Source organism: Phlebotomus papatasi, chromosome 1 (genome assembly GCF_024763615.1).
Source record: "Phlebotomus papatasi isolate M1 chromosome 1, Ppap_2.1, whole genome shotgun sequence".
In the NCBI taxonomy this organism is placed as follows: domain Eukaryota; kingdom Metazoa; phylum Arthropoda; class Insecta; order Diptera; family Psychodidae; genus Phlebotomus; species Phlebotomus papatasi.
In genome coordinates, this window is record NC_077222.1 from 69446254 (window position 1) to 69464821 (window position 18568).

General features: G+C 36.7%; 3 protein-coding genes across 5 annotated transcripts; 1 reads left to right on the plus strand and 2 right to left on the minus strand.

Annotated features, from left to right (window-relative positions):
• Positions 1-677: 677 nt before the first annotated feature.
• LOC129798839 (ATP-dependent RNA helicase SUV3 homolog, mitochondrial) lies at positions 678-6644 on the minus strand. Its single transcript, XM_055842237.1, has 4 exons — positions 6203-6644; positions 5752-6143; positions 5583-5694; positions 678-2195 (listed from the first exon to the last, which is right to left on the minus strand). Exons 1-4 carry the CDS (start codon positions 6516-6518, stop codon positions 745-747), a joined length of 2271 nt encoding a protein of 756 aa, XP_055698212.1. The 5' UTR covers positions 6519-6644; the 3' UTR covers positions 678-744.
• Positions 6645-6710: 66 nt separating this feature from the next.
• LOC129799140 (charged multivesicular body protein 3) lies at positions 6711-11016 on the plus strand. Of its 2 annotated transcripts, XR_008751493.1 has the most exons (3): positions 6711-6775; positions 6839-7626; positions 10829-11016. XR_008751493.1 is itself a non-coding variant. In XM_055842811.1 (2 exons), the coding sequence occupies exons 1-2, from the start codon at positions 6731-6733 to the stop codon at positions 7457-7459; spliced, it is 666 nt and encodes a 221-aa protein (XP_055698786.1). In that variant the 5' UTR covers positions 6711-6730; the 3' UTR covers positions 7460-7981. The 2 variants fall into 2 exon arrangements, 1 of the variants encoding a protein (XP_055698786.1); XM_055842811.1 differs by lacking the exon at positions 10829-11016 and having other exon boundaries at positions 6839-7981.
• Positions 10919-18563, minus strand: LOC129798857 (ubiquitin carboxyl-terminal hydrolase 38). 2 transcript variants are annotated; one of them, XM_055842292.1, is made up of 3 exons: positions 18263-18563; positions 17170-18040; positions 10919-12793 (listed from the first exon to the last, which is right to left on the minus strand). In XM_055842292.1, exons 2-3 carry the CDS (start codon positions 18013-18015, stop codon positions 11408-11410), a joined length of 2232 nt encoding a protein of 743 aa, XP_055698267.1. In that variant the 5' UTR covers positions 18016-18040; positions 18263-18563; the 3' UTR covers positions 10919-11407. The 2 variants fall into 2 exon arrangements, with proteins under 2 accessions (XP_055698267.1, XP_055698277.1); XM_055842302.1 differs by having other exon boundaries at positions 17170-18033; positions 18263-18503.
• Between the last annotated feature and the right edge of the window lie 5 nt (positions 18564-18568).

Here is an 18568-nt window from a genome sequence, read left to right on the forward strand (position 1 = left end):
TTTTAATTAAATATTGCTCATTCATTTTTTGTCTGTTATTGAGTTAGATGCACGATCTAAATGTTCTGATAATGTCAATAAAGTTTAAAATTCGCAATGAATTAAAAAGAGAAAAAAGGGCTGATTTATTTTTTTCCATTATATCTAAAAATTGCTGAGCGTTTTCAAAAAAAAAATTAACGATAAATTTAAGAGTTGCAGTAGGGGGAAGTGGGGCACTTTTGAAAGTGGGGCAACTTTGAAATCGGGATTTTTCACCTATTTTTAAGTGGAACTGAGCCATATCGTAATGTAATTTAGCTTCTCAATTTGTTTGTGCATCTAAATTATATTACGATAAGGCTCAACTTTATTTAAAAATAGGTGAAAAATCCCAATTTCAAAGGTGCCCCACTTTCAAAGGTGCCCCACTTCCCTCTATCTCAAGTTGACTTATGGCGTCTACACATTGGGAGCAATTTTCTTCAAAAATTGCTTTTTTGAAGGAAATTCCCTGTAGTATTGTAGACGGAAACGTCAAATTTCTGCCAAAAAAGCAATTTTTGACGAAAATTGCTCCCAATGTGTAGAGGCCTTTAACTAAAATATAGAGATATTTTGAAAAATTGAAGCTCTCAAAGTAAATTGATTTGCAAATTTTATAAACAGCCCTGCAATAAAAAAGAAGAAAAATAAAATTTTTACCTTAATGACACTGTTTTCTTTCTTTTATTCTTCTCATTATCCTAATCCGGCTCTCATCCTTCACTTGTTCTTCCTTTTGCGGAAACGTGATTTTGGCTTTGGATCATCATCATCTGAATCTGTGGATCTACTTGGGCCCTCATTCCATTCCCTTTTCAACTCCTGCAACATTGCCGGTGTCAGAAGTCCTTGGGCCAGCAATCTCTCCGTCAATCGACCCCTTATTGCGTTCCCTGATCGAGGTGCCCTGAGATAGTGATGTCTCTTCTGGTTAATCTCGAAGGAATCCTCATCGGGAGTATTGTTGGACGTTGCTGTTTCGCTGTTTTTCAGCAATTTTGTAATTTGGAAGACACCCTGTTGGATGATATCATCGAGTTCCTTCTGAGCATCCCTCACAGCTCGAGCGTCCGGGAATAAGTCCATGAAGCGATAGCTGAACCAAAGATACAGATCCATGACATCGAAAACAGCTTCAAGATGCACAAGATCCAGAATGGTTCTGGGCAGGACAAATGGCCAGCCACAGTGACTCATGAGCCAGTCGAAGGTCATCGGTTCATTCCGACTGTACTGCCGGGCAAATTTGAGGAACATGGAACATACAAAGGGCATACGTTTGTTAATAGGAGCACAGCAGAAGACATAGCGTCCTCTGAGCGGAAGTGGCACATGCTGAATCATTTCAGCAAGGAATTTGAAATCTTCCGTGTTGCACATAAAGTACAGGGAATCATCGACAGTTGATAGAGACACAAAGATGTCCATGAGATTGCTGAGGGTGGAATTGGGCAGATGATAGGCGTACAATTCAATCTGATCAGCAGTTGGATGGAGTCCAGCTTGAGTCAGTGGATCTGGTATTGATCTCAGGAGGTTCTTCAATGTCGACAAATCCTCAGCCTTGAATGTAGTGACAAAACCCTCTTCCCACTGTGTCCCATATCGTCCAGCACGTCCAGCAATCTGCAGAGCTGCAGAGACAGATATCGTATCCATCTCCTTCTCACCCTTCTCATTCATCGTTGGCTTTATCAAGGAATAGAAAATAATCCGTCGGATACTCAAATTCAATCCCATCCCAATGGCATCTGTAGCTACCATGACTTTACAGCTGTTATTGATGTCATTAAACTTGGCTGCTTGAGCCAACTTTGTTCCCGGAGGCAATCCACCATAAATCACTGCAACTTCCTTTCCGCGTGCCTCAATCTCTCGTGACACTGCGTAAATGTCATTTTTGCTGAAGCAAACAATACAATCCCCCGGCAGGACATTTTCCAGCGTTCCTAGAGCACGATCTTCCACAGACAACTCCGTCAGACGTTTGTAGTGACGAATCTCGAGACTTTCTCCTGTTGTAGCACAAATTTTCTGCAGCAATTCAGCACATCCAGCCTCCCCACAGACATGAATCTCTTCGGCTATGAGCCCCAGAAATGCTCGAGTCCATGCCCAACCTCTTTGAGGATCTCTAAGAAGCTGAATCTCATCGATAACAGCAACTTCATCTAAGTGAAGAAACAAGAAATCGCATAAAGGCATTCCAATAGGATTGCAAATTGGCAAAATGCAAAGGGTCTGATAAGAAAAAATTGAATAACTATTAAATATAGTAAAAGAGTTTAGAGAAAGTTATTTGTAAGATAAATATGTTAAAATTAAAGGGTCTTTAGTTAATAAATATAATTTAAATATTGAACGGTTATTACCCTGTAATTTTATTTCAAATATTTAGACTTAGAGGAATAAATATAGGGGAGATTGGGGTAGTTTAACCAACAAAAGATTTTGCTTTTGTAATTTTTGAAAGAAAAAACGGGTTAGATCAGTAAATTTGACCCGTTCACAGAGAAAAAAGTGCCTATCTTATATGCATTTCCTTATTAACCCTTTAACGACGAGACACTTTTTACGGACTGAAAATCAACAATAAAAATTAAACTGAGAAACATAATCAATGATAAGTCTTACATCTAACCTTGGAAAGTCCAACAGAGTCTGATTCGATGTATTTTGTGCTTCTATGAACGATAGGAACAAAAATAGCCCAAAAATTTAAGTAATTTTTCTGACAATATCAATGAATAATATTTTTCGCTTTAATGAAAAATATTACGTATGAGTATTGTAGTTTATATTGCCAAAAGGGTTTTGCTTAAAAATGAAATTGGAAGTATAAAAAATAAATAAACTCAATTATGAATTTGAGAAATAGAAAAATTCGCCATTTTTGAGCTTAAATATTTACTACATAGCAAATAGCTAGAAAAGACTTGCAAAAAATATTCTAGATTTCATCAACCTTCTACTTTACAATTATGTACAGAATAAGAAAAAAATAACTTTAGGTAGTCAGGAAAAATTATTTTCTTTATGGGACACCGGTGTTCCAATCGTCCTTGAAGGGTTAAAATAGTCCTTTTCTTGTTCCGAATAACACAATTATTTCATACGATAAAATATTGATTGCGATTGCCGCCGAATTACTACAACCGAACTCACCATAAAAACTGCAGGAATTCGAATTAAAAAGTCAAATAGAATATTCTTAAAGTCAGACAGTGATGAAACTCGGACGCACTGAAAGTCGAACTCATCGGACTTTTTCAACATTGACACACTAATCAAAATGAGATTGAGCTTTTTTAAGCGTCCGCCTTTTCAAATTTTATCCTATGCCATTATTTTACCTATATTATTATTTGAATATAAAATTATTTGACTGATGGGGTAAGTATGGCAAATTTCGGCCAGCTTGCAATATCGGCTTCTATTTCTCAAATGAATTTTTATTTTTTGTATACTTTTAGAGATTGTACAATGCAAAACCAAAACAAGAAAATGCGCTTAGACGAACGAGATAATGTGAAAAAGTCTTTAAACAAGTTCCGGAAGATAAAGTAACTATAAGAATCAAGGTGGCCGAAATATTACTCAAAGCTATGTCTATATTTTTATTCATTTCAAATTGTATTAAGAATGATTTTAAAGAAAACAAAGTCGATAAACTATATACAAGCATCCAAGCAACACACCTTAAAAAGAAGCAAAATAAAAATTCAATTTGTATTAAAAAAAATCTTCAAATTTAAAAATTTGCTCATTGCATGCATGATGAAATTTGGTATAGTTATCCCATTAGGCCTATAACTGACAAACGTTTTTTCTGATTTTAGATTTTTTTTTCACTCTGAAATTTCAGATAAGATTATTATATTGATATTATTGATATTATAGCACAGAGAAAAATTTAATTGTCCGAAGCTTGAGTCGTTCGAAGGTAGCGCGCTTTCCCCTATATTATTTACTGTCTATTCAATTTGGCAATTGTCTAGTTATAATATGAAATTTAACCATGGACAATGCCAAATATCTCGTACAACACACAATTGTGGAGCTCAGAGGCAAAATGGCACATATCCTATGGCTAAAGCATAGGATATGTGCCATTTTGCCTCTGAGCTACACAATTTTCATTAACCCGAAACACCTCCCCTTTTTTGTTAGACAGAGAATAAAGTTATCTTTATAAAATAGAAATAGTTAATAAAACATCAAAAGTTCTCCAATCACGATAACAATAAGTAACTAAGGAACTGAGCAGAGCTAGGCGAAAGGTTCTTGGCAGATTTACGACTTAATCCTTTAAGAACGATTTTTCCTACGGCCTTCTAAAGTTATAATTCGCTCTAAGAAGTCAAAAAAGTGATTTTTTCTGACCCCCAATTTTTGACCCTCTGGTCCTTAAAGGGTTAAACCGAAACACGGCTTAATGAAAAATGCTAGAAAAGTAGTTTAATCCTATTCTTAAATAAAATTACGCTAAGCCATCTCTTACCTAATCCTGAGGTTTGTCAACGCCCAAAAATAGAATAGTAAAGTTACCAGAAAGACCTCAAGCTACAACGAAGCGTTCCTAGAAACGGTGATATGCTTTCAAGAAATACGGAAGCGTTTTTGAAAGCAAAATCTAATTCACGAAATAAGCTAATATATTTTTAAAAACGTGAAAATTCATTCAAGAAACGCGGACGCTTTTTTAGAAACGTAACGAGAATACAGTAGACTCTCTCTCACTCAATCGGCTCTTTTTCAATCGGGCGACAAATTTTGTTGATAATTTTCACGTTTAATTATGAAGCTAATTCGCTCAAATTCTCTGTAGTTATTCCTATTTTATCATGATTCTTTATAACTGAGCGCTTTTTATGGAATTTACAAAGGCTTTGACGCCTAAATCTATCGATAATCCGGATGACATTTTGCCCCAAATGCCCAATTCTCAAATTCGGGCATTTGGGACCGAAATGTCAACCGAATTGAGAGAAATTCGGGCAGCAAATTGTTTGAAATGCAACGATTTTTTGTTCATGCATACTCATATTGAGTTTACATGCTCATTGCTGTTATAAATTTCATGAAAATCTCTTAATAATGCGAATTAAAAAGTAGCCCGATCTTAAAAGAGCCGAATTAGCGAGAGTGTACTGTAATCCATTTCGAATTGCTCCTTACGAAAAGTTGATTCATTTTCTAAATTTTTATTGCATTTGAAAATATATGATTGTTAAAAATTTACCTTTCCTTTAAACGCTTTTTTATATTATTAATAAATTATTTTCATTTATTGTCAATTATTTTAATTGACAAGGATAGGTCAGCCTTATACACTTTATAAGGCTGATAAATATTCCAATGACTAGGAAAGGAGGTATTTACTGAAAATAAATAATGGTTTCCTCAATATTCCATCTAAAATAAATTATAAGATGCCACTACCTAATTCTATCCGTGGCCAATCTGCCCCGGTCTCCCCTAATATTTCAGTGAAAATTACTGTGCTGTGACGTCTTCTTAAATCAATTACTGAATAATTTAATAAAAATAGGACTTACAGGGATTTGTTACTGAAGTCATTTCTACGGTGCAGGAAACATGTGCCGATGGAGATCCATCGCCTCTGGCAAATTTTCTCTCCTCTCCAGTTATTAAATCACAACTCGTTCCCTGAAGAAGAAAAAAAAATCTAAAAATATTCTTACAGGATACCTATTAGCATCTTACCCTCTCATTGCTCTTGTGAAACACTTCCGTGGCCAGAAGCTTCAGTGGACCACAGTAAACTCCAGATTTGGCTGTAAGGAACCTCTCCATGGCATGATAGGTCTTTCCGGAATTTGTGGGTCCAGAATGAAAAATAATCTTTCTATTTATTGCTCTTGCATTGGGATACCAATTCGCTGGTGTTCTAAGATCTGAGATCTTCTTGAGATCATCCATGCAATCGAGATGGGGGAAGATTTGCTTGGCATGGCGCAGGAAGTAGGGAAAAATATCATCAACATGACCAGCTCCCTGAAGGATATCACTAACGGTAATATGGAGATCTGCAGGGAGATTCTCTGCTTCCATGCAGTACCTTCGGAAACTGGCAAAAGCCTGTTGCTGCAGGTAAACTAAAAAATATCCCAAATCAGTATGTTAACTATTTGGATGTATCGCCCGGAAGACTCACTATCGAGGCCATTCTCCATGCAAAGCATCTTGATCTCTCTTTTCTGGCTAAATTTATTGAGCACCTTTAGTAATTCTGCTTTGTCCAGAGTTCCTGTTAGCTCTGCACCAATATTGATATCATCAGGATTGGATTTGACTGGAACTGGCTTGAATAGAGCCGAAAGATTCGACGAAGACTCATCCTTCTTCCCTCTCACTTGAGCCATCCACGCGGGCCCAATGATTTTCAGCATTTGTCGCTGAGTCTCTCCTCGCAGGACGATTCTCTGTGCAGCTAGGCACAAAAATGACAGCCTTGCACTATTTTTCAGCATTTCCACTTGATTTATTTCGTTGTTTCACTTAAATTTAGGACGCATTTGATGATGCAACTGCGATTTGCTCAGTCGAAAACCTAACCTCACTTTCAAATTCTAGCAGTTTTTGTGTTTATGTGGGGGCGACCTCGAAAGTGTCAAAACATTTGGGGTCGATGAGTCAGATAATAGCGAATTGCGCTCTGAAATTGTGTTAATTGGCAACCAAAATGGGCTTGTTCGGGAAATCAACCCAGAGGGATCCCAAGGAGCAGGTTAGATGTGTATTTAGTAACACGGTCTTGTAGATGTTTTGCGAAAAATGCCTTTGTTTGCAGGTGAATGAATGGAGCGCCAAGTTGAGGAAGGAAGGTCATCAACTGGACAGACAAATTCGTGGAATTCAGCGTGAGGAAGAGAAAGTTAAGAGAGCCTTGAAGGAGGCTGCAAAAAAGAATGACAGGGACACATGTACAATTCTCGCTAAAGAGATCATTCGTGCCCGGAAAGCTATCACGAGGATCTACACCAGCAAAGCTCACCTAAATTCCGTCCAGCTGCAAATGAAAAATCAGTTGGCGACTCTGCGTGTGGCAGGATCACTGCAAAAGTCCACGGAAGTCATGGCAGCCATGCAGAGCCTAGTGAGGCTACCCGAAGTGGCTGGAGCAATGCGTGATATGTCCAGGGAGATGATGAAGGCAGGTATCATCGAAGAGATGATGGAAGAAACCTTTGAGTCACTGGAGGACACTGAGGAGATGGAGGAGGAGGCTCAGGGTGAAGTGGACAAAGTATTATGGGAGCTGACTGAGGGCAAATTGGGAGAAGCTCCTCTTCCGCCCACGGCGAATGTGGCTAAAGAGGAAGTTCCCGCTGCAGTGGCTGAGGAGGAAGAGGAAGAAGATGAAGAAGAACTCAAGGAGATGCAGAGTCGTCTTCAGGCCTTACGATCGTAAATCACCCCACGCAATAGCTTTTCTGCATAACAATTGTTTTCTCGGAAGAAACATAAAGCTAAAGAATTCATGTGACTTAATTGCAAGCTGCAGGGTTAAACCTCCAACAGATTTATATCTTTTCTCAAAATTACAATTCAATCGTGGGACTTTCAAAATTGGAAAAGGTAAGTAATAAGGGCGAAAACGGCTCAAAAACATTATCAAAAATTTGGTAAGCCAGGACACATACCTAAGGGCTATAAGTAAATAGCCACATCTAAAATCCATTTCATTTCCAAATATTAGTAAACTTATTCCTTAAATTCTAACAATTTTCTTTCCAAAAAATTAAATAATTCAGAATGCAGCAAAAAATCAAAGAGAATAAAAATCATGCACAAGAGCTGAAGAGATAGCTCTAGCGGTGTGTGTTTTAGCCCAAACTAAAAGTTTCAGGGTGTTCATTTGCAAAGAATTAGAAAAAAATAAATAAAAAAACATTGATAAAAAAAGAAACAAGAAATATTGGCAAAAATAAAATGATTAAGGATAATACATTTACCACGCTCGGTCTCTGTCTCTGATTTGGACTTGGAAGCTTTCTAAGCTTCTACCAATCAATGTAAATTTTATTATAATAAATAATTTAATACCATTTGGATAATGATAATGGTTCAGATATTGGATAAACTTTAAATTTATAAAAAAAAACTAACATTTCAAAATGGTTTACTTGACATGGGTTATAATTTTTGTTTAATCACAGCCGGAGTTTACAAAATTCGAAGATCGACAAGACCAGATTCGAAAGCTAGCTATAAGGAAAATACATTTTTACTTCTCGGTTCGTCCGAGGTGCAGCGGTTCTGAAAGAAATATAACTGATTAATTGACAAATCTTAATCTCGTCTGATTTTAATAGGTCCTGAAGGCAAATGCTATGACAAATTTTCATAATACTGGAATAAGATAACATTTTAGTTGCATCAAGGGCTCAGTGACAACTGAATATGTACAACCAGACAACTTTTTCGTTGCTTATGCCCTAGCCTAAACACATTTACGACTGTTACGACTTAAGCCGAGAGACGGCTTAACGTAATTGTAATCAAAATATTGATCAAATTACATTTCCATCACTTTGAGACTAATCCGTCTCTCAGCCTAAAACGAGACACGGCTTAATTAGTAGGAAACTGATAGGAATTTAGTCTAATCATTATTTTGATTATAATTACGTTAAGCTGTCTCTCGGCTTAAGTCGTAAGTTTGTCTATGGTATAACTGTCGGTTTATTGAAAATATGTGAACACAGCCGATAATTGATTCCCCAGAAAGGGTCTCGGCTAAAAGATTACAGAAAATGTCGTTGCTGATCGAAAAACTGAAACAGATTTTTGGAATTTTTATTTCAAAAATTCTCGGAATTCTATTCTTCACAGAAAGGACTATCAAAGGATTTAGTTATTTTGTCAAGACAGTTAATTTGACAAACATATTCAGTCAGCATATTTAGCATATACAGTAGACTCTCTCTCAATCGGGCATATGGGGCAAAATGTTATCCAAATTATCGAGAGATTTGGGCATCAAAATCATTGTAAATTCCACAGAAATCGATCAAATATAAAGAATCACGATAAAACAAGAGGAACTACAGCGAATTTGAAAAAAATTGCTTTAAAATCAAACGTGAAAATTGTCAACAAAATTTTGCGCCCGATTGAAAAAAGCCGATTGAGTGTGATTTCTTTTCTTTGGCTTTCGAAATCGATTTTCGAATGTCTTTCCCCTTAGAGAAACACTGAATGTGAACGCTCGAAATTTTCGATTTGACAGGGAGTCGAGTAACTCGGCTTAAAGTGGAATGGTATGTTGTACGAGATAAATTGGTATCGTATCTACCTAGTTATAGTAGACTCTGTGGTTAAATCGGTTTTTATAAAGATCAGGAGGGGTATTCTGTAACGCTCTGGCAATGCCATATGACAAACTGGGTTCGAATCTTAGGAGAGCTTTTCGAAAATGCGATTCTGTAGCCTTGACATTGCCATTTCAGCACACGTGACATTGTCAGAAGCCACATATTTAAGATTCCTGACAATTCAAAGGACAATGAATTTTGTTAAACAAATCAACCAAGACGTACTGTATTTTCATAAAATCATCAAGTAAAGGGATTTCATTAAAAAATCAATGAATTGCATTTTCGAACTCATATGATATGACAAAAAAAAGCTCGATTGGCATTGTCAGGTTTCGAACTTACGCGTGATAATGCTACGAAAATTACAGAATTCCCCTACAGGATACTTATTTATTCGAACAGCAGATAAATTTGAAAAAAAATTGTTGACATTTTTCAAATTTGTTTGGTATCAAACTTGAATGAAGCAAGCCCACTCTCTTATTCAAATTGAAGTTATTTGATTGGAATCTTGATTTGTTTCATTTAAAAAGTAATTTTATACAATAAAAAAATAATATGAGAAGTTTTTGATTAATAATTGGATTATAAAACGAAGAATTTTTTAATGTTTTTAATTAATCTTTCTTTACAATTTTTATTCTAAAGGCCTCCATACACTGGGAGCTATTCTTGTAAAAAAAAATCTTTTTTAAAGAAAATGTCCTTAACATTTCAAACGGAAACCATTTGTTAATTTAAAAAAAATCAAGGAGCTTTGTTTAACCATTTAAGGACGATTGGGTTACCGGTGCCCCAAAACGGAAATTTTTTCTACGGTCGTCTAAAGTTATGTTTTGCTTTAAAAAGTCAGAAAATGTGATTTTTTCTGACCACTGATTTTTGACCCTCTCGTCCTTAAAGGGCTAAAAAGCTTTCCGTCTACAAGGCCTTTCTTACGGCGTTATCACACTTGCACATTAAAATTTTAATGAGATTCACATTATAATTGTCGCTTGTGAACGTCCAAATATGTTATTTGTGTCTTTGAGTCACTTAATATTTGGGGTTTTTCTATTTATTGATAAAGAAGTGGACTTGGCCTGCAAAAATAAATATAAATTTACCTAAAGCATAAATATTTTTCACATTAAAAAATTAAAGAGAAAATCACATTAATTTTTCGCATTAATGCTATAAATCAATTTATATCAAATTTTGCGGGCCAAGTCTACCTTTTTATCAACAAATAGATCAAATTTTGAATATAAAATGATTCAAACACACAAATTACACATTTGGACTCTCACCAGCGACAATTAATGTGAATCATATTAAAATTTTAATGTGGAAGTGTGATAACACAGTTAAAGGGCTGAAAATTAAGAATTAATTTCAATATTTTTCACCCATTGGTAATGTGTCTTGGCTTACCGATTTCTGCTTGTGACTCTGCTACTTTAGCCGTGTGTACATTGCAGGTGTTCAGATCAAAAAAAAAACAGTGGTCTTGAGGTTTAAACCTTCAGTCTGTGCGTGGTTTAACTTTGCAGAAAATAGCGATTGTGAAATTTTATTGCAACTCTTGAACTTTATTCTGTGTTTTATAATATTACAAATAATACACTGAAATTCTAATATATTATTAAAATTTAATAATTTAATGAGAGAAGTTTTTTTTCCTTCATTGTTCTTTTCTTTTTTGTTTCAACTGAAAAAGTTCTCTATGCTGAATTGCAAGAATATTCACATAAAATCCATCATTATTTTGTTTTTTTTTTTTAGCATCATCAGGGAATAACACTCAGCGTGCACAGAACATGGTCCGCGATAGAGACACTCATATTGAAGTTTTTTTTTGTTTGTTTGTTTTTCTTATCAAAATTGTCCTTTTTTCCCTACAAGCACTATCACTCTTTCACTCATCACTTCTGCACTTGAATTCCACTTGAATGGTTCCACCTGGAGATTTGAAATTTTATCAAAAAAAAAAGAAAGGTCTCCTCTCAGGATGGCGATGGAGGGTTAAAGGAAATTATGTGTTTTTTTGTTGTTTTTGTTTAAATGATGAAACGATTGTAGCTGTTGATGGCATTTCCGCCACAATTATTGGGTGGTGGTTCATCATCAGAATCTCGCTGATTTTTCGGTGAGAACACAATGGACACATTCATGTTGGATTTCCTCTTTTGTGCCTCCAATTTTACCTCATCATAGTAGGAAACATTGTCTTTGATGATAAATTCCTTTAGATGCGTAGGAAGTTCCTCAAGTCCCGGCAAAGCATCTCCCGTCACGACATTCGAAGCTCCACCATCCGACACATCCGTCAGTCCATCCGGTGGATTTTCCATGCGATAGAACAGGATATAGGGTGTATTTGGTGGTGCCAAATTATGCAAATCCTCCACAGAGCACTTATTCACGAAACTATCATTGAACTTGTACCAACAACTCTGATCAGCTGCATAGGTATAGTAATGACCAGAATCCATGCTGACACCTGAATGCACAACAGCAGCATACAGAATATATTTAACCACTGCCGGCTGTTGGTAACCATCATCGGTGAACACCTTGAGTGCCACACTTTCATCATGAAAAACTTTATGCATCAATTTCGCCCTTACATGATACTTCTGATCATACTTAAAATGCTTGAGTGTCAGTATGAGATTGTGCGGTGCCTTGGTGATATCAATGGACCTAACACCATCACACAGTCTCTTACACTTCTCACAGAAGTACTGATTGGCACCGTCCAACTTCTCTGACGAACAATAGTAATCCAACAAATCCTGCACCGAATAATTCTGCGTCAATTCGGTCTTCTCATCCGGAAATGACAGTGAAATATCCCGAAATGTATCACTATTTGTGCTCTTCTCCCCACAATTCATACACTCATACGTTATCCCCAACTTTCCCCCAAATGTCTTCTGTATCAGCGAAGTGTGATTGTTAGATTTCTGTGGACAAACTGCAACAGCAGCAGCAGCTGCTTCACTCATCGCAACATCCTCATCTCCTTCCCCCTTCAGCGCCTTCACACTACTCTGACGCTCCTGCTCATGCAGCGTCTCCAGCAGATGCCCCAAAAACTCCGAACTATCCTGCTGATAGCCAGGCAGAAAACCCGGTGGCCGTGTGGCATGCAGAACAGCCCGAGGAGTCAATTCAGGACGTGTTGAATGCAGCATTAGAGCCAAAAGTTGCTGAATCTTCAGCAAAAGAGGCGTCTTGCTGTCTGACATGAGAATCTCCCGACTGAATTGCTTAGTCATCACCAGAGCCTGGAGTACACTATTCATGTAGCAGGTATTGCCCAGATTTACCAGACCCACTCGAGCATTAATGCCACTCCGGGTGATTTCAGCATGCCAGGCAGGAACATCGAGAACCATACGGAAATTGGGAGAGGTTGAGAAAGCGGCAAGAGCAGTTTCCTGCACAAAGAATAATTCATTGTAATACAACTTTGGGGACTCTATTCTATACAGCAGAGGAACTGTATAGGCTGCTGCAGTTTGGAATCGAACCGAAATTTGAGTTTTGAAAAGAAAGAGTACGAAGAAGTACAAGGCTAAAGGCCTATACACATTGGGAGCAATTTTCGTCAAAAATTGCTCTTTTGACAGAATTTTGACGTTTCTATCTACAGTCGTGCAGACAATTTTCTTCAAAAATACAATTTTTGACGAAAACTGCTCCCAATGTGTAGAGGCCTTAAAAGCGTCTACACATTGGAAGCAATTTTCGTCAAAAATTGCGTTTTTAACAGAAATTTGACGTTTCCGTCTACAACGCTGCAGGGAATTTCCTTCAAAAAAACAATTTTTGACAAAAATTTCTCCCAATGTGTAGAGGCCATAAGGCTTAAATAGAACTTTGATCCTTGAGAATATTTAGCCTGGAATGTACTGGATAGACTTATGCTCCAGACATACTTACGTACTAGACTTAAGCTGAAAGACGGCCATATGCGCACATATATGATCAAAATAACTATCAAATTACATTTCCATCAATTTCTGACTAATCCGTCTCTCGATTTAAGCCGTAAGTCTGTCTAGGGCATCAAAATTTGCAGTAAGGGCTCAGGTTCATCGATTATGTCCTAGACACACTTACGACTTAAGCCGAGAGACGACTTAGTGGAAAATAATGGAAATGAAGTCTAACCATTATATCGAATATAATTACGCTAAGCCGTCCACTCTGTTAATCCTCAGGTCTGTCAAGGCCCTTAAACACCCTTTAGATAAATTTCATTTACTTTTTTATCAAGCATGTGGCAAGTTAATTTTGTATATGGAGCTATTTGAAGCCAATTCCTAAAGTGATCTCGGACTCAGCTCACAGTGCTCTAAAAGGTATCTTATAATACGGAAAAACTTCTCACTTTTTTTGTTATTTAATGTAACGGTCGCAAGTGCAAAAAAAAATTCCACAGAAATTTAAATGGAAGTATGAGAAAGTGGCTTCAAATTTCAGGCAACTTGCCAGAGGCGTGCTTTTTATCATTTACAAAATTTTACGGAATTATATTGGTTTAATATTCTCGAGAATCAGCCATTTTATTTGGCTCTTACACCTTACACTGAAATAAGTTTTCAGCGTGTTTTTTATTTTTTATTTTGTCCATCTAAAATTATGAAGAAATCTCAAAATTTCGATATAAAAATGATTCTGAATTTTATCCTAATTTCTTTGTTTTTTTCGCTTTGGAATCAGATCGGATGTTTATCAGACAACATTTTTGTTAGTTTGTTTTTATACAGAGGGTCCCTTGATCATGTATATCAGGATTATGCATATAGGGGGAAGTGGGGCACCTTTGAAAGTGGGATTTTTCATCTATTTTTAAATAAAGTTGAGCCTTATCGTGATATAATTTAGCTACACAAACAGATTGAGAAGTTAAATTACCTTATGATAATGGGTCAGTTTTACTTAAAAATAGATGAAAATTACCAATTTCAAAGATGCCCCACTTTCAAAATGCCCCACTTCCCCCTATGAGATTATGCAAATTTGTCTATCACTGGAAGCGAAGCTGATTTCTCAAGTTAATTTTGAATAAGTACGTCTAAATGTATGAAAATATTTTTGAGGCGGCAAATTTGAGATGAATTTCTGGCCCTAATATAGGGGAAGCTGAGGCACCACCAAACACGGGGTAGCACCAAACACTAATTTTTATTTCTAAACTACTTGAACTATCTCGATAATTTTTTCAGTGGACAAGCATCCCTATAATGCCTATAAACTTATATAAGTTTTCCTCTTCTATAAGTCCTCTGAAGCCGAACATCCAATTAAAAAAATGGCAGTGTTTGGTGGTGCCCCAGTTTCCCCTAAAGCTACAGATAGTAGTAGCAAAGCTCGAAAAATTGGCGCCAACAATAATTTGCATACAATTACCACGTTTCTGCAACTTAATGTACAAATCTATGTACACAGGACATGAATCAAAAATATATTATCATTTTTATTATATTTGATAGAACTCGTCTACAAATTTTCTGTAAGCATGAGCACAACCATTTCGCGTATTTTTTATCTTTGGTCCTGAAAGTGTGCATAACTCGGGGGGACCCTTAGAGAAATTAATTTCACCTCTGTTCAAAATTTAAAAAAAAAATGTCTCAGATGGTATATTGTACGTACTAAAACAAGGCATTTTACTATCTTTAGGCTGTCCATTGTAAAAATATCTGAGCATAGCACAATTATTGGACAATCGTAAGCGTTAGTTGACCAGCTTGCGAACAAAGAATACGATTATATTTTACAAAAAATAGTATTTAAAAAATCGATTTGGTGCAATATTTAAATCCATGGAGCTGATCGATTGCCAGCCATTTAAAGGTTTGTGGCTTAGATGAGCTGAAAGTCTATTCATCTACTAAAGTCACCCAGTCCTGTGGCTTTAATTATTTCTTTGTAATTTTCTTTTTAGAAGTTGTTAAGCTGATCCCATAAGTTTTAGCCGAATAATATCAGCCGAAAGTGTGTTTTGGCTGAGCGGAATAGAAAAATATCCCTTAAGCTGTCTACACATTAGACAAATTATTGAAATAATAGCATTTCAAAGTGACATTGAAAAGTAACTTCAATATTGAAGCGAATATTGAAATCAATATTTCAATAATTGCCTACACACTGAACAAATTGACTTCAATATTAAAAACAACAGTCTAGTCAGGGATTCACATATCTTCTGGGATTTCTTCCGTATTTTGTCAAGAATATCCAAAAATAAACAAGTTGATCAGAGGATTTCTGGAGCTTCCTCCAGAAATCCCAGATCTTCTGGTATTTTCTTGTTCATTATGCCCAAAGCACTTCAGATACATTCTGTGGTCAGAGGATTCCTGGAGCTTCCTCCAAGAAATCCCATATCTTCTGGGATTTTCTTGTATATTATGTCAAAAAACACTTCAGATTGGAAACAAAAGCCAAATTGAATTAATAACTTGAATTCTCACAGACTTTCAGGATCATGCTTCGTATCATACCGTGTGGCTACAACCACAAGCCTTCGTTCCTTCTGTAGGATTCCCATTTGTATCATAAAATTATGCTTATATGAAGTGGGATTTCCTAGAGGAAGCTCCAGGAATCCTCAGACAACAGAAAGTATCTAACTGGTTTTTCACATAATTTTCAAAAAAAAGTCCCAGAAGATCTGGGATTTCCTGGAGGAAGATCCAGGAATCCTCTGACCACAGAAAGTATCTGACTGGTTTTTCACATAATTTTCAAAAAAATCCCAGAAGATCTGGGATTTTCTGAAGGCAGCGCAAGGAATCCTTTGACCACAGAAAGTATCTGACTGGTTTTTCACATAATTTTCAAAAAAATCCCAGAAGATCTGGGATTTCCTGAAGGAAGCGCCAGGAATCCTCTGACCACAGAATGTATCTGAAGTGTTTTGGGCATAATATTCAAGAAAATCCCAGAAGTTCTGAGATTTTCTGGAGGAAGCAGGTGATTAGTGCTGACCAAGTTGGGTTCTTGAGGAGATTGAACAAAATATATAACCAAATTCCAAGAATCTGGGATTCTCTGGAGGAAGCATGAGAGATGTGTCTTGACTTGGATTTTGATCTTGGATGTGTTTTCATTCATGAACAAGGAAAATCCAGCAGTTCTGTGATGTTCTGAAGGACGAAGATTCCTGATCATTAAAAAAATATTGAAGGAAATATCAAATCATTTTGATATTTAGAATTTCTTTGAAATTTTATTTCAATGTGACTTTGAAATTTTTATTGAAATGATTTGGCCTAGTTTGTAACCATTCAAAATAATGAAATAAAATATTGAATAAAATGTTCCATATTGAAAGAAATATTTCAATATTTGCCTACACACTGGACAATTTTCTTTAATATTGAATTATTTATGTCAATAAATCTTTGCAATGTGGAAGCATTCCTTGTCAATATTTGACATTGAAAAGAAATATTTCAATAAATTATGTCTAATGACCTCTACACACTAGAGAAATTTATGTCCATATTGAACAGTTTTTCCAACGCAAGCGTAGGGAATTTACTTCAATATGGACATAAATTGCCCTAGTGTGTAGAGGCCATAATGTATAGCCAGCTTTAGTCTATCATCCTAGATCCAATATAATTTTTTTATGAGAATACACAAAATGTAAATAGGACATTTGTTGACTCAAGCGACAATTTCATAATTTTTAGATAGATTTTATATCTTGTAAAAAATTTTGTTTTGGGGAGTTTAAAAGCAATTCAATGAATACAGTCCTCTTGAAATTTAGAAAAAGAGAAAAAATCCAACTCACCGTATCCCTGTAGAGATCATCATAACCGGGAAAAGTGAGGATGAGCGCAGCAAAAGTATCCACAAGATCCTGAATGATTCTCTGATTCCGCAGAATGTATTTGTCATTTTTGAGTATTGCCAGCAGTCGCGGTACATTTCGGATGATCTTGTGAAAGACAACGGGCGTATGTCTGATGGATGTTAGGATCCTCTGTACGACAGGAGCCACCTTTGGCAGATACACGGGTAACACCAGGCGCTGAAAGAGTGGTTCAATCACCTCCAGGGACAGATCAATCAGCAAATCATATTTTTGCTTCTCGCGGAGCCCATTGAGGATCTCAATGATCCAGATATTGAGATTGGTGGAGAGGTCAATGATATATAGCCATTTGCAGAGCACCTTGAAGCCCCGCGTCAGTGCCACATCGGAGGAGTGCTCGTAGTTATTGAGCAGCCAATTGACTGCCCTGGGAATCTGAGAGTTATCAAAGAACTGCAGCACCACTGAAACAGCCTCATATGGTTCCACAGGACTAATAATGAGGGAATAGAGGACTTTGAGGCATGCCGTAACAATATCCTCCTGAATGTCATTGTTGCTCTCGCAGATCTCCGTCAAGTACTGAAACACCTTGGCCACATCCTCTTTGAATGTCTTAATCAGCAGAGAATCACGAGGTGTCTGAACTTGGCCCAACTCCCGGACAATGTGTTCACAAAAGACAACAATGCCATTGCCATTGGGCATGGGTGCTCCTGCCTGAACCTGAGCATTGAATGCCTCTAGAATCTGAATGATTGTCGTGATGTCGTACACCTTCTTCTCCTGATGGACCTGCTTCTCGAGGTGCTTCACGGCCATCGCGATGGGGAATTGCGTCTGAAAACTGGGATATGATGACAATTTATTTTTGTGGTAAACACATACAGTTGCAGACATTTTTCTCTCATATCTTTCTCTCCTTGAACTCATTGTTCATCCCCATTGCCATCCACAAAATCCACATCTTTGCCACCCGGAAACCCCCCTAAAGCCCATAGTCACTGTATTTTTTGCATATCACCGTGGAAATGCCTCAAAAAATTCCCTCCCAAATTGACAAACTCACCTAAATTGCAGGAATTTCACCAACTCACTCCACACCACAAAATTACACACAAATCTCTATGGCAATTGCAATTTACACACACGCAGCACAAGCCTTCTGGACTCCTAACACTACCCACAGCATCAATTTGGGCTGAATGAGGTGGGAAATGCCACAAAATTGGAGAAAATTTCTAAAAAATTTTCTTCACTTTTTTTTTCTTCCACACACTCACGCAAAAAATGTGACAGCTCGCCTCCTTTTTTCTTCATTTTCCGCAAAAAAAACTGCAAGAATGGTGAACATTGTGGCGAAATTGCTCAAATT

Bases quoted from the DNA above. Each gene is read 5' to 3' on its own strand.
- LOC129798839 (XM_055842237.1), bottom strand. From the start codon at position 6,518: ATGCTGAAAAATAGTGCAAGGCTGTCATTTTTGTGCCTAGCTGCACAG. The intron at 5,695-5,751 runs GTAAGATGCTAA...TTTCTTCTTCAG, and splicing joins TTCACAAGAGCAATGAGAGG to GGAACGAGTTGTGATTTAAT. The intron at 2,196-5,582 runs GTAAGTCCTATT...TTCTTCACTTAG, and splicing joins GACTTCAGTAACAAATCCCT to ATGAAGTTGCTGTTATCGAT.
- LOC129799140 (XM_055842811.1), top strand. From the start codon at position 6,731: ATGGGCTTGTTCGGGAAATCAACCCAGAGGGATCCCAAGGAGCAG. The intron at 6,776-6,838 runs GTTAGATGTGTA...CTTTGTTTGCAG, and splicing joins AGAGGGATCCCAAGGAGCAG to GTGAATGAATGGAGCGCCAA.
- LOC129798857 (XM_055842292.1), bottom strand. From the start codon at position 18,015: ATGGCCGTGAAGCACCTCGAGAAGCAGGTCCATCAGGAGAAGAAGGTG. The intron at 12,794-17,169 runs GTGAGTTGGATT...TTCTTTGTGCAG, and splicing joins ATGATCTCTACAGGGATACG to GAAACTGCTCTTGCCGCTTT.